Source organism: Sparus aurata, chromosome 21 (assembly GCF_900880675.1).
Source record: "Sparus aurata chromosome 21, fSpaAur1.1, whole genome shotgun sequence".
Classification (NCBI taxonomy): domain Eukaryota; kingdom Metazoa; phylum Chordata; class Actinopteri; order Spariformes; family Sparidae; genus Sparus; species Sparus aurata.
Window position 1 is genome coordinate 24,694,330 of NC_044207.1, and position 15,780 is coordinate 24,710,109.

General features: G+C 45.0%; 1 protein-coding gene across 2 annotated transcripts in view; it reads left to right on the plus strand.

The window, feature by feature from the left end:
• Nucleotides 1-15,780, plus strand: part of ephb1 (EPH receptor B1) — a 175,502-nt gene that overhangs the window by 66,532 nt on the left and 93,190 nt on the right. For both annotated transcript variants that reach the window (XM_030402437.1, XM_030402439.1), the window contains exon 3: nucleotides 3,090-3,771. In XM_030402437.1, the coding sequence (XP_030258297.1) occupies nucleotides 3,090-3,771 (682 nt within the window). The remainder of the gene's footprint in view (nucleotides 1-3,089; nucleotides 3,772-15,780) is intronic.

A 15,780-nucleotide genomic window follows, 5' to 3' on the forward strand; every position in this document is an offset into this window, starting at 1 on the left:
AAAAAAAAAATTGCAGTTCATTATTATACGAGCCAATGAATTTCTGGACAGATTTCAGACGGGCATTATTGGAGACGCCCCGGGCCTCTCTCTGGCGTGAAAGATGGTGGTCATTTGGCTAGACGAGGGGCAGTGAGGACCCCCTCCTAGACCGGAGCAGACGGGTGCAGAGGAGCCTAGGGCGGGCGGTATTAATGAACAGGCAGTGCTGAAAGGGACAGGTTCCTGTAATGCTGATGAATGGTCATTACAGAGCAGAGACGAGAGAAGAGAGCAGAAGGGGGGAGGAGGGGAAGGCGGTGGGGGGGGAGAGAGGAGAGTACAGCGGAGTGGGCACAGAGGGAGCAGCGGTGAGAAAAAAAGGCTTTAATTTGCACCTCAGATTTCTGTAAACTCGTTTATCATGTCAGCGGTGTCACTGTTCGCCATGCGTCTTCTCCCCCCCCCGCCCTCCTCTTCCCTCTCCTCTCCCCCCCCAGCCTGACCCAAACCTTTCTTGTTTTTCCTCCAAATACTGCCGTGTACTCCTCGGGGCCGAACACTGTTATCATCCTCATTTATTTTTTGTATATTTTCCAGCCCGGAATTGGACGTCCCACATGCATCCAATATATATCTCGCCTTGCATAAGTTTTCTTCGAGATTTTCTGAATCGTTTCCATTTGTTGGGGCCGTGCGTGGAGAGTTGATGTCTTCTCCCTTCCATTAGGCCTGATTGAGCAGCTGGGGCTTTAAAGGTCAGGAGAAGGAGGAAGCACCAGGAGATGTATGCACACAAGAAACACGAACTGACTGGAGGCCCACTCACTCCACTATAGACCTCATTAACTTCTCCTCGCCTACAGCTGTTTGGATCATTGGTGGGGTGGGAATTTGGAGAAATAAATCTGCGAGCCGAGGCTGTTGCTTCAAATAGGAGTATAAAGAATGGTATCGAGACAGACAGTGGAAGTGATCTGAGAGGAGGAGAGAAAAATTCAAAAGTGTTTCAAATTACTCTTTGTGCTCCACAGATTATTCATTTCAAGTCAGCGGAGCTTTTATGTGGCTGTCGCAATGCATGCGGCCTTTTGGTTTTTTTTTATCTGTCTGTTCTGCTGCTGTATGACAAAGTTTAACCTATTCTTATGATAATAGCTTCACAAATTGAAATAGTACATTTATATTATAAGTAGACTGTCTGTTTTTCACCCAGTCTCACACTTCGTTTTAGCACTGGAGGAAGGTCTGACTAGGTGTAACACCGAGTCTGGACCAAAACCAAGAGTGCACCGAGACCAAGGCAAGAGCAACACTTTCAGGGGTTGGGGCACCCATTAGCTCATTTGGTAGAGTGGGCGTCCCAAGTACACAGGCTTTGCCCTCGTTACGGGGTGCGAATTCGACCTGAGGCCCTTTGCCTTGTGTCACCACCCCCCCCCCCCCCCCCTCTAATCCTGTTTCCTGTCATCTCTGAAGTTGTCCTATCAATAAAGCCATATAAAGGCCAAAGAAGAGACTCTTAGGGGTTAAGACCAAGGCGGAACCAGAGCGAGTCCTACACTGCATGACATGCTTGAAGTAAATGTGAAACATGAAAAACCATTGAGCCAAAAACACACCCGCAGTGCACAAAATTGAAATGGAAGTAAATTCCAGAGTCTTCTTTGTCTGAGAGCAAGACAAGACCTTGTAAAAAAGCACTTGATTCCAAGATCAGACTTTCAAAAAGCCTCTTTTGTTATCCAGATCAATGCTCAAGACCAATCTTGGGTACTACAGCACTACTGGCTGAACACGTTTGTATCCTGGTATAGGGGTGCGTTCAACTTGCTCAGATTTCTTGACACCAATTACAATCGTCTGAAATGGTGTTGAGACCAGAATGCATCAATTAACAGATTATTATCAATGAATAAACTTGTTTTGGTGGAATATTTTCACATGGAGTATGAGCCCTAGCATTTAAATGGCTTAATCCCCACAGAGAACAAAGCAGGCCTATGATCCAGGTTCTCCATCAAAACTTACCATTTTCAGCGTTACGGTTGCTAGCTAAGAGGTTTTTGTTGTTTCACGTAATGATCAGGACTTTGAACGGTTACACACATATGCCTCTGTGCTACTATGTTACCTGGGAATTTCTCCCAAGGGTGATCATTAAAGAGCAACTTATCTGACTTTATTTATAGTAAAAGGGCAGAATTCTTACTGAAATAGTCCGTAAATGGCAGACCCCAACCCCTCACCCTAATACTCGCAGCCTATTTACTGTGATTCAGACTGGCAACTTTTGCACAGCTGGGCAGTCACTCAGTTTTTTTTTTGTTTTTTATCTGAAAGCTTCTACGCAAGCTTCTATTTATTTGAGTTTATTTCCCTTCCCAGATCTCAATGATTCCAGTGAAATTGTAATGCCGCATTTCCATTACTATTTGGTGCGCGGGATTAATAACCCAAAGGGGCTTTTAAAGCTCATCCAACTTACTTTTCTGGGTCACACCTGAGAGAAAAATGGCCTGCGGTGTATTTCACTCTGGAAGCAAATGCCTCTCCATCAGACCCACCCATTCATCAGGCTCCTGGCTGCCATGTTGTAGCCCTCGACTGTCTAATTGAAATTCAATAGTGCATAATCTCGAATTTGTTACACACCGTATTTTATAATGCATCAACTCAGGGCCCAGCCACGCTCGGCGTAGATGGCAAATAGCAGCACATCCAAAGTAATTACTGGGTTTGTGCTTATACAGTGGCAGTACACATACTACAGCTGTTGAGCGTATTTAGAGAACAAGGCGGCAAAGTGGTGTTTTTGCTGTTGCTGCACTTAAGAAGTTGTTTGTGATTCAGAAAAAGAAGGACATTTGTGTATCCTCGATGGATAAATAAGCCCCACAGCTCGACTGGCTGATTTTTTTTTTTTTTTTTCTGCTAATCCAGGAAGTCGACTCAAATTCAGTGCCTCAGGGAGATTACTGATATGTGTACAAATTCTCTGTGGCTCAGCCAATATTAGCATTCCCTTTCAAAATAAGCAGCACAGATGTGTCACCGATGATTAACTAATTAACCATGTGCACTCTTCTCTCGTCTCTCCCGTTCTGCAGTGGGAGGAGGTGAGCGGCTACGACGAAAACCTCAACACCATCAGGACCTACCAGGTGTGCAACGTCTTCGAGCCCAGCCAAAACAACTGGCTCCTCACCACGTTCATTGATCGGCGTGGAGCACAGCGCATCTATGTGGAGATTCGGTTCACCGTGCGCGACTGCAGCTCCATCCCCAACGTCCCCGGCTCGTGCAAGGAGACGTTTAACCTCTACTACTATGAAACTGACGCTGTCATCGCGACTAAAGGGACCGCCTTCTGGATGGAGGCGCCTTACCTCAAGGTGGACACCATCGCCGCAGATGAGAGCTTCTCGCAGGTGGACTTCGGCGGTCGCCTGATGAAAGTCAACACAGAAGTGCGGAGCTTCGGCCCGTTGTCCAAAAACGGCTTCTACCTGGCCTTTCAGGACTATGGCGCCTGCATGTCTCTGCTGTCAGTCAGGGTCTTTTATAAGAAGTGCCCGAGTGTGGTGCAGAACTTTGCGATCTTTCCAGAGACCATGACAGGGGCCGAGAGCACCTCCCTGGTGATTGCCAGAGGAATCTGCATTCCCAACTCAGAGGAAGTAGATGTGCCCATCAAGCTCTACTGCAACGGAGACGGAGAGTGGATGGTTCCTATCGGCAGCTGCACATGCAAGGCTGGGTTTGAGCCTGACAATGGCAACGTATGTCGAGGTAAGTAACGGATAACAATAGAGGCATTTATCACAAACATCCTACACTCGCTGTTCGAGAGCGTTGCCTCTGCCAGTTTCAAGCACCCTGCTTTCAAATCCCTCTGCTTTTCATCATTCACTCGCTTTTAGAAATGATGGACTACTCACATGAACAAATCACTTCAGTGCAGACAGGCGACATGTATTCGTTCTATTTTAGGCTCGCACATAACAAGGCATCAGCGTACCTTGGATCACAGATTTTCCACATCATTGGAACGGCTGAATTGATTGTGTTTCATGCGTTTTGCTGAGCACGGCGTGTCGTACTTCTTCCTTGATCACATCCACCTCCGGTGTACTCGAAAGGCGCATTAGCATTGATTCTTAATCTGTAGCGAATGGCAGCCTTCTGTGCAGCCTACTTTACAGATGGCGAGAGGTTTGATTTTGTCCCGGCGTGATGCGCAGGAGACGGAGTTCTAAGGAATAGATAATAACGCCTACATAAAGGCGAGGTTAATCTTGGTTTTCGGCGCCGAGCTATCGCTTTCCGTCTCTTCCGTCTGTCCTCTAATGCACCTTTCTCGCTCCGCACCCTGATATTCTCCCACACTCACATGCACGCACGAGGAGGAAAAAAAATTGCTCAAGGTGTCTGATGATAATATGAGTAGCTCTGGGCTCTCAGCGTGGCGCGGTATTGGTTTGGCCTGCCTCTGGAGGTTAGCTGGAGAGTGTGTGGAGCCCAGATAAGATTGATTGACGCACATCTGCTCTGATCAATAAACAGATATGAGAGTGCCACATATCTACAAAGCTCAGTGTGTGACTGTGTCTACTGTATCCCCTCTCGCAATGCTTTGTGTCCTACGCAAAACAAACACACACACATACACACACACACACACAGTCAGTCCTTGGCTAAAGTGGAATGACTTTCAAATGGAAATGACGAGGCAAAGTTGTCGGCCGTCGGTTCAGTCATCACAGGAAGTTTTTCTCTTCACATCAGATTTTTCCATCTTAACTCATCGCACCTGCGTTCCACATTATTCACAGGGCCGTTCAGTTTCGCTTCGCATGTCTTTGTTTCCTACGCTTATGATATATTTGTCAGCGCAAAAGGAGCCTCGTTGTCTAAATCGCGCTCTCTGTATTGCAGCGCGTTATGTGCAAACTGCCAATTTACAGATAGAAGGCTTTTGTTCGCCTGCTGTGAGTCTTCATTCCAACTCCTTCTTCAAGGGGAACACGAGCGTTGTGATATTCTAAACAACCGCAGCATCATTATGTCTAATAGAAAGTTGACAAAAAAAAAAAAAAAAACACGGGCTGATAATTTGACAGCATTTTCGAGCTAAACATGATCCTACAAATGGAACACTTTTATGTTCTTTTTGCACTGTGAAATAGTTTTTCCTTTGACCATTGTGCATTTTTTTTTTACTATTTATTGAATATTTCCATTTGCCCTGCCTTGCTTGACATAAATCTATGTCCAGTTGTCATTTATACATTACAGACGATAATTGTATATCTTTTTTGGTAGTATGTTCTGTCAGGTACTGCATGTTTCGCTTTGAAATATTTTAAACTCGGATGCTTTTCAATTTTCAACCTTATTAGATATGCTAAATAACACCGCTTGAATTGTTGCCCATGATATTTATACATTATTTTATGATTAAAGGTGTAGCATGTAAGAATTTTACAAAAAAATACAACTAAAATAATATTTCATGTGATTAGATAACAGTTTAGACATTATGACATCTTTGTGTGATGTCTGCTTGACCAGCTAGCCCCAGCCCATCCCGGTCCAAAGCTCCTCTACTATTGGTGTAAGCGCCAACAGTCACCCAGTTCTTCAAGCTCCCAGACCACTAGCTGCACTTCAATCTGAGCTGACGAGCAAAGGGCGACTACAGTTAGCAGCAGTTAGCAGTTACTCTGTCGGCCCGTTCTCACATATTGCGCCTTTTAAAGATGCATACTAAGAGACATGTTTGAAGTGACGTTACGATGTGTGGCTCCTTTCAGATTAGTTTAACTTTGAGGCCGTATCTCGCCTGAGTCGGTCATTAGTGTATATGAGACATTCTGTTTGAAGCTTTAACATGTAAGGCAAAGTTCAGCGCAGGAGTTCCACAGCAAAAGGAGCCAAACAACCTTGGCTGTCCTCTAATGCAAACAAACCTCCAGGCATCGATGTGTGAGTATTTTTAGTTATTTTTTTCAAATTTTATTTGATGCTGATCCATCCCTTTTCTGTCACAACTTTTCTCCATTATTTACCTCAACCTTATAGACACTTGCAGCGCGATAATTGGAGTCTGAGGTATCCCCGAGTGTTTGTAGGAAGCTTGTCGTGGCTTGTGTTAGCGGGGGGCATTGGTACCTCTGTAAACACAGCAAACACACACACACACACACACACACACACACACACAAACACACAGCACCCCGGTAGGCACTGCAACTACAAAGACTCTTTGAACAGAGGAGGAGAAGTATATTTCCACTAATTCCCACAATCCCCCTGACTTCCTCCTGTAAGTACCCACAGCAAGTAGACTTCCTGCTGTGTCAAGTTTGACATGTCTCTCTCTTTGATGGAAATTAAGCATTATGGGAGGTTTGAGAAACAGCCCGCGGAGGGAGGGAGTCGTCGGTGCGTAGCTGCAGTGGGAAGTTTAAAAACCTGTGAAACGTGGCGTAGTTTGACCTCGGGCTTCGGGATACAAACACAAACTCGCGCGCGAGCACGCATGCACGGAGAAAAAAGTTAACGGGGTTGAAAGACAAACAGAATACGTTGCCATTTGTGCGTCTCATATCCAGCGTACTCTCTGGAGACTAGTATGGAATGCGTTCCCCCCCCCCTCTCATCTCCACTGAAAGGGCCCCTCCAATAAGAGCGGTCTCAACCTTTTATTTTTCCACGCAGCCTCTTTTCATGGGATTGCAATCCATTATTTAAACAAGGAAATCTAACCTTAAAGTGCTTGCGGAAGCTGAGTACTACGGGCAACCAATCAATCCGGGGTTGGTGCAATAACATGGCCTCAGCTATGGGTCTGAAGTAATTGCCCATTAGAGATGAAGTAACAGGAACAGGAACAAAAAGAATACGGGAGCGCACAGTTTTCATGCTGAAATAATGCCCCGCGTCGAGAGCAACGTGAGAAGCGAAGGTATTACATACGAGAGGGGAAGTCGCCGCGGTGCTTCAAAGCACAGCGGGGAGTCGCGAAATGAAAAGAGATCGCGTCTGTTTTGAGCTATGCAGAACAGTCGGAAAGTGTGATCTTGTCCAACTATTTATCATGGGGGGGAAAATAAAGTGTATACATCAGCGTTTGCCTATTCAGCAACCTCTTTGTTCAATATGCGAAAAACCCTTTTTAGTGCGTTTACAAAGTGCTGGTGTGGGACTAAACGTTGTGCGTGGAAATTAATGGCGGAGGTAATCACTTGGCGTCACGCTGGTTAAGGGCAATATTGAGTGTGATGTACATTCAAGTGACAAAAACAAAACATAAATGAATCCTCCCGTACGCTTCGTCACAACCCCGATTCCATAAAAAAGTTCAAAACAAAAACAGATTGCAACCATTTGAAAACCAACCGTGTTTACCGAAGTGTTCCCGGGTCCGTGTAGTAATATCTTATAGGGAGTCACGTATTTTGCAAAACTGGGAACCTCGCCCCGTCCTCTCGTGTGACCAACTGAGCTTTTTTCAAGGATGCCCCTTTACAATACCCCGTCATACTATCACCTGTTTGCCTCTGCACTGTTCCAAGCAGGTGTGTTTTTGAACACTCCCAGTCTTTAGTGGGCCCCTGTCCTTTTATTGAAACATGTTGATGGAATTAAATTCAGAGAAAGCATAGTTTACACAAAAAAAAATAAGTTGATGTGGCAAATCATTAAAGCACCATAATGTAGAAATTGGCATTTTGTGTGATTTGGCGCTCCCCATAGTCCCTGAATGCAACGTGAATACAAATCCCAGGTCTGTAACAGTTTGTCAGATTGTAATGTAGGCGCTGACTACAAACGGAACTCATGACATCATAACAATGTAATGTGTTGAAAACTTGTGCGTTGAAGTGCACACTTGTGTAACGCCGTGATCCCGATCTCTCCCTGAAGTTACGTAGTGCAGAAAGAAGTGATGGGCTGAGACAGAGACGCCGTTCACCCTGTCACAAGACACTGTGCCACTGACATGATTTAGAAGCTGTTATTCTAAAGTGAAAACATTGCGCACTGTTGCTTTGAATATATCGTCTTTGTGCTGTTTTTAACTGAGCACATACCAGAATAAAGGTACAGTTAATTTCGGTTTTATTTATGTATTAGCGTCGGCACTTACTCGGAATCATCATCATGGAGTTGTGTATAGCGTTAGAGAAGAAAAAACGCACTGTTGCTGTGCGAGTCGTGGAAATGTGTTTATCTTGCACAAATCCATGGCTTTTGATGTTTATTTCTGCTTAGTGAAAGTTGAAAAAAAAAAAAAACATCTCTGAGAGGCTACAAAGATTTTCTTTAAGTGACGAATGAATATGGAAAGTCATTTGTTTGCGGCGGAGAAAATAACCCTAATTGCTGCGTGTTTGTTTGTGCCTTGTGTCAGCGTGTGTGTGTCCGTGTGTGTGTGTGTGTGTGAGCCTCACTGTACCTGATTGCACTTTCCTCTAATCGATATGTTTTAATTAGTGACAGGTAGCCTGGTGTGTGTGTGTGTGTGTGTGTGCGTGCGTGTGTGTGTGTGTGCGTGCGTGTGGCCTGCTGTCAGTTGGGCAGAGAGACCATGTAGAGTTGTTGTGCTCTGTAACGATGATGCCAGCATGCCATCCTCATTACCAGCTCCCCAGCTCCCACACAAGCCATTTGGGTATCCCCTCTCACTCTCTCTCTCTCGCTCTCTCTTCCTCACTCTCTCTCTCTCTCTCTCGTTCCCTCTCTCCCCCTCGGCTATGTAAGCAATCTGCTAAATATTTTATCACCTCCCTGTTAAATCGAGCGGAGACACTCCAAAGAGCACCCCACTACCTCCTACCAACGCAAAGCTCGTCCTGTGCGCGTGTCCCGCTCGACCCGAGCGTCTAAGAAAAAGACTCATTTGATGGTTTTGCCGGACCACCTCTCGTGGTTCGACGGCGTGGCCTCCAGCTGGGTGATTAATAGAATCACCTTGATTAGGATTGCTTCTCATCCATCTCTGTGTATTTTTTTTTCTGATGCGATCATTGATCATTTTAATGTCCCTTGTATTATCATATGCGAAGTGATTAAAACTCCCCGGTGAGCTAATCGTTGTGACGTTTGAACCCCCTCGAAAGTGAACGATGTGACAAAAACTCGCTTCGGAGTAAATGGGGGGGTGGAGGGCAAATGAAATGCTACAGGAGAGCGATGGAGAACTTTGAACTGCTTGTTCTTCATTCTGCTGGTTTTTTTTTTCCTTTTTTGGGAGCAAAATTTCTCTACAGCTGATAAATGCCCGTCTGGAGTCTATAAAGCTGGCAGTCTTATTTTATGAGGCCCTCTACTATATTTTGTCTTCTTTTGTAATTGGTTAACCATGCTCAAAGCGTATTGCTTCTCTCTTTTTCGTTTTTCTCTTTTTTTTTTTTTTAAACGTCAGCAGGCCATTCCTATGCAAAGCACACAGCTGCTCAGAGTCTCCTCACCCCGCGTGGACCCGGAGACTGTGTAGGGGGCAGAGGATAGTTAAAAGCATCGGCATGGAGGGAGCGTCGTTCCAGATATGGATCGCTGGAAAGATGTGCATCAAATTCTAGTGAAACAGGATGATATGCAACATTATTACTTGCGGTATCATCTAGTGTATTTTCTGGCTACTTATTAATGGAACTCTATTTCATCCCCGTTCTTAATATGATCTAATGCACCCTCCGTGATTGTGTATTTATTTAGTCGGCCATTTGCGGGAAATCCCCTCGCTAGAAAGAGAAAGTCCTATAGGCTCACGCGGCAGTGTGAAGCTTCTCATATTTCCTCCCGCCGTTAGGCTCCAGCGGGCTTTTGACACACTGGCACATTAATATTACAAATATTCAAATAACTTTATTTAACATTCTGCCGGCTGACAGTGGCAGCGGGAGATTCACAGCCCATTGAGCAAGTGCGCTTCCCTGGGCTAAGTGCCGATTCATCATGGCTGCCTTACTCCTGTCTAATGGCTGCCATCATGGGGCACGAGTGCACGCGCATAAACACACATCTTGGGCGTGCGCTCGGAAAAAGTATGAGCTCTGCCTCACTTTGTTTAAAGCACATTTATCACATTATTAACCCTAGCCTACGACATTATAAACCCCGATATGTGCCCCTATAGATTTCATTGTCATGGACACCAACCAGCTGGCTTATTCCTCTGAAATGATTAGAGAATCTAAGTAAAATAAGATAATTCTTTCAAAGCAAACACAATTACTGGACCTCTGAAGTTTTTTTTTTTTTTTTTTCATTTGTTTAGAGCTGAAAAAGTTTGGAGGCTATTTATTGTAACATCAGGTTTTGCAGTTTTCCGCCTTGACCGAGGCTTTGATTGCTTCTTTATATGTCGTATTTGAGTGTTAAGGATCTGGCAGACACGACCCGCAAAGGCCCGGTAAGCCATTAGAGCCAATTCCAGCCCATTTGGCCTTGTCTACTTGCGTTCCACCGAGTTTACTTCATTTGCAGAGAAGCATCCATGTGTAGCACACACAGACACTCACACACACACACACACACACACACCAAAGACCTACTAAGTCACCTTGAAGCCCAATTAAGTAAGCGCCTGACTCTTCCTGTTCTTATTAGTCCTATGGCAGTGAGGACCAGTGTGGTGAAGACAAAAATGGGGTGGTAGGTTGGAAGAGACAGAGAAAAAAAGACGCTGCAAGAAAGAGCAGAGAGTGAAAGACGTCTTGTTTCCATGGCTCTCAATGGGCTGAATAGAGGGATGGCAGAGTGCGGTGGTGAAAGAGTGTGACCCGAACAAAGACTCTTTGAATTTAAGGCCCAAACAGAGTGTTTGTAATGACCCCAAACACAGATGCGCTGCTCTCACTGCAATGACGAGAGTCAGTCCCTAATAACGCGAGGGGATTTCAGGGATTTTGTTCGCACATAATGGAAATACCCGCCACACACAGAGCTGTCCTTATCCCCCATGGAAGGACACATACTCTTACTCCTATTATTTTTTCACTCTCTCTGTCCATCCTTTCAGCAGCCGCTGTTTTTCTTGTCTGGTCCTCTAACCTTCGGTCCCTTTCGGGCCACGTATGTGGTCACTAGGCTTTTTTTTCTCCCCCCCCCCGAGCTTTTCATTGTCATCTCTCACTCTCCCGGAGTTGCTGTGAAGGAACTTTGCAAATCTCCTCCAATCGTACACGCCAGATCCTTTTTAGTGCCTCTATTTCATGCTTCTAGTCCCCACATGTCTACTCCCGTCTTCCCCCTTCAGTCAGTGACGGACACTGGGTGTTGAGGCCAGCGAGAGTCACGGGGACACAGCGAGACAAAGGACCCCTAACATTCAGCAGATGGCTGGGGCTCCGCTTAATTTGCCTATGTCACCCTCGCGGGCAAAGCATAAAAGCCCGGGCGCTGCGAGGGGGCCTCCACTTCACCCCCTCACCCCAACCGTGACCCCAATCAATCAAATCCCGCACCTCACGCTTTTAAGTTGTGATCGCACGTTTAAGAGGACGGCAAAGTCGTCATCAATAATGCCGCGGAAAGGTGTCCCTTTTCTGTCTCGCGAAGGGGACCGAGAGTTAAAAGAAACTCAATTTGACAGGGTGTAGAAAAACTATCCTCAATCTTGTTGTACGTTTTCTGCCCCCGCATCTCGCCCCCTTCCTTTTCCTCTCCTCTTTCCCCTCTGGAGTATGCGCCAACAGGCACTAATGAGGAGACGTGGTGAGCCTCTCCGCAGTCGTCTTCCCCCCCCCACCTCCCCATCCCCGGTTGAGAAAGTACAAACACGACCCTCTCTCTCCATCGCCTCTCATTTGTTGATTCCCCCTCCCCCCCCCCATCACTGTCCATCAATATTCACTGTTCCGCTAATAAAACACTCGCCGGGCCTGTTTGGTTTGACGGTGGAGGGACACATTTCAATTCGAGGGAAATTGTCTCATCCCTTCCTGGAGGTTATCAGCAGCGGCGGCAGGATGATAGATGTGGATTAGACAAGGTTATGTTGTGGAACTTGCGGAGTGGGGATCTAATTAGAATTGAATTGCAATTATTGTAAGGCCAGTACACCTCTGCTCATTCCACACACGCGGCGAGAGGCAGTCGACAAAGCATCCGAGGAGAATGTGGCGGCGTACGAGGCTGGAACGAGGTCCGAGCGTTCTGTCACTGCAGCAGATTACGGGGTCAGATCGCCCTAATTATAAAGACGAACATTCCTCATGACAAAGTCACTTGAGGTGAAGTCACTTTGTCGTTTTTTTATGGTGTTGTTGTGAAGAATTGCAACAAATTTTGGTCTGATCTGACAATTTTTTAGATTTCAGAATATGAAAATGTTGCCCCTTTCAGTGCTTTATAGTTTATTTTTTTGAAGGGTTTCTGGTTTTGAAGTGACTTTACTTAAAAAGAAATCAAGGAAACACAACATGTCAATTTTACTTAAAGTGAAGCAGACAAATGATTTTAAGTTGTTGAAACTTTATAGCCACAACTTAAATGTAATTGTCTACTTTTCTTGCTGAATCTGAAGTCATCTGTTTCTTGAATTTCTTTTATCGCAAGTCAACTTTTAAAATTTGAGTTGTAGTTAAAATTTAGTACAGTACCTGAGTCAAAGTCAAGAGTGACGGAGAACAAATTGATTTTTTAACAATTTTTGATAATGTTGAAACGGCAAACGAATAGCTCAGAAGTTTCAGACGGATACCTCAAAACTTTCCCAAAGTGAAACAAACACTATCCGACCTTAACAAGAAAAAAACATCTAGTTTGTAATTTGGGTAAATGGACAATTTCATGTCCCAAAATTACGACCAAGCAAAAGTGTGTATTTGTTGTCTTGCTTCCGGGGATCTCTGAGTTAAAAGCCTCCGCTGTTATTGGTAGTTGAGGGATCATAGGTCACACTTCCTGTAGAGGGTCTGATCTGAACTTGGTGGACAAACAACCATCGTGGTGAGATTGGTGTTTGTCATAAGCAGATCCTGTGAGCCAAAACTACATTTCTTCCATGCTTGGTGTTCATTCCGTCAATCCCCACGAGTGTTAGAAAACAATCTGAGGCTCAAAATCTCTGTACTTTGGGTCAAAGCTTGTAGGATGTTGCCTGCACACAAATGCAACAGAACACACACACACACGTGCGCGCTATTTCCATCACCTCGAGCTGAACTTTGCGTGTCCAATTTAGTCACCTAATCCCGTTTGCCATAACTCCCGCGCACTTGAAGCAAACGGCGTTGCGGTTCCACGTTGAGTTCTCCTTGATGAAACACACGTGAAAAAACCATGCCTGTGAAATCTATGTTATGACACCGCGCATTATCCCTAAACCAACTTAGCTCCCGATAACTGGGCAGGTCGTATCAAACATAACCCCTAAACCCGCACAATATGCAATTATCCGGCAATTAGACAACTCCCATAATCTGCGACGGCGCTATGTCATTGTGCGGGTTTAATTGCATGTTTTCGTTGACAGTAAACACAGCGTGTGCTTTCTGGGGTCAGGACTTGAGGTTCTGCAAAAAAAACACAACAAAAAAACAAAAAAAAACAGGATACGTATCCGTTCAGACTGACAGACAGGAAGAGCCTATGACGCTCAATCTGGCAGACACAACTCTGTGACAAATTATTGATCTTGGCTTTGTTGTCGCTCCTCATGCCAAGGGCCCCCTGCTATGGCTGTCTTCCGAAAACGCCCACTAGAGAAGACATTGTGTGAATATTGAATCTTGAATGCAAGATAGGGGAGAGGAGGAGTGTGTGTGCCTATCTTTATATGTGTGTGTGTGTGTGTGTGTGTGTGTGTGTGTGTGTGTGTGTGAGTGAGAGTGTTGGGGAGGCAGTTTGAAAAAAAAAAGAGAGAAAGAGAAAAAAGAGAAAGAGAGCGACTTGGTAATCCTCTCTTTGAGCACTTTGTGCTTTGTGCTCCATTTGTTTACTGAGTTCCCACACTGGCTGGGGCGCTGCAGCTTTTCTCCCAGACCGGAATTAGCATAGCCAGACTTGTAGTCGGATCTGTGTGACGTTTGTGCATCTGCATGTGTGTGTGTGTGTCCGTTTATTTCTGTGTGTGTGTGTGTGTGTGTGTGTGTGTGTGTGCGCAATTGAGATGAGGTGAAAGCTTAGCGCATCCTCATCGGCTGGGGCAACTCGACTTTAATGAAACCTCCAAAGTGTGCGTGGTTTTTATATAGTCCAATCAAGCCGGCTACCTTCTCTGTCTCTTTGGCTACGGCCTGTAATGAGAACCCATCATGTCTCACTGTGCGATGAGTGGGAACAGAGTCTGTGTCAACAGGTTGAGTGCTGCCTACGTGTTGCGGTGGACGGTACGTCTTGTTATGAGGTTGGATTGATTGCAAATGCTGTGCACAATAGTTTACGGAGATCCAGTAATACGTAACGTGAAAAACACCGAGGCGAGGTCAGAACGGTGTTATTTTGCTCATTTATTTCAAATCTGCAATTTTGAGCAATCCTGACATTCCAGGCCTCACCAATTAAATCAGCGGTGTAAACAGAGGCACATTGTCGTCGTAGCTTGAATGACATGAAACCCAACTCAAACAATACATGACATCCCATGATTGGCTGCAACCGGCTACAACATCTTGCTTGGAGATGATAACCCTTATCTTGGTTCGCTTCATGTGCTCCTCTGGTTTTTACCGACAATGAAATTAGACTACTGAGTGAGTCACACTAAGCAATTAATATTGATTAATTATACTGTCCCATAGGTATATAGGTATACTTTCAGTCAGCAGTGCAGTATCCTCTTCACTCAGTAATGTGTCACATACTGTTAAAAGAGGACTCCACATAATTTGACACATCAAGTCTATCATATCTACTTACAAGTGTTGTTGAGGTAGGTAGCTCATACTTTATGATAAATATCAAAAGAATATGTTCTCATAGCTGTGAAACTGTACATGAACTTATAATAAAACTGTTTTTTATGACACTTATGTGGTAGAATTCAATACCATAAACAAGCAAACGATTTGATAATCTTGCACAGAATGACATAGCAACAACCAGGTGCACGCACGAGTTTGAACAAAACAACGGCATGTGTAGGCGTAAAGTAAATAGGAGAGGTCGCATCGTCAATCAGCGCATTTACAGGTGTAATGTAACACCAGATCCTCTCTCTCTCGGCAAAGCATGTGTGATTAAAAAGGACGGATAAAGAAATCAAAGTGTAAACTGCTAAAATGTACCTGGGCAGCCCGCCCACGTAAAGTCCACGTGTGGGAAACGCCGCATGGTAAAGCTTTAAACCGCTACGCTCTGGAGTTCTGCTGTATATTTGAAAAAGGTGGCATGAAGCCTTTTTTTTTGTGGCTCCAGAGGGAGTCGTGCGCGTGAAAAATTGGGGATTGGTGGAGACTGAAGACTACAAGTTTGAAAATGAAAAGAAAAAAGAAAAAAAACAAATCTGGAGGTGTGGATTTAGAAATGAGATCCTCGCTTCTGCTCGAGGATGGCACGTCATCATGAGGCACTGCTAGCGTGAGGCATCGCTGACGAAGCTGTGGGACATCTGGATCGGGCGGTGAAGTTGCATTGAGGGGAACGGATCAGTTTTTCACAATGAGTCCGACAATGACATGAAAGAGCAAAGGAGTGCTGTTGTAAAAGCCATTGATTTCATGAGCTGCCAAGATGCAATCTGCCCCGGGTTTCTACCCGCGTTAAACTGTAAGGATTAGGCTGTTTTTAAAACACAGGATGTTGTGTTCTTTGTAGTCAATCGACAGTTATCCCCAAGGCACATTT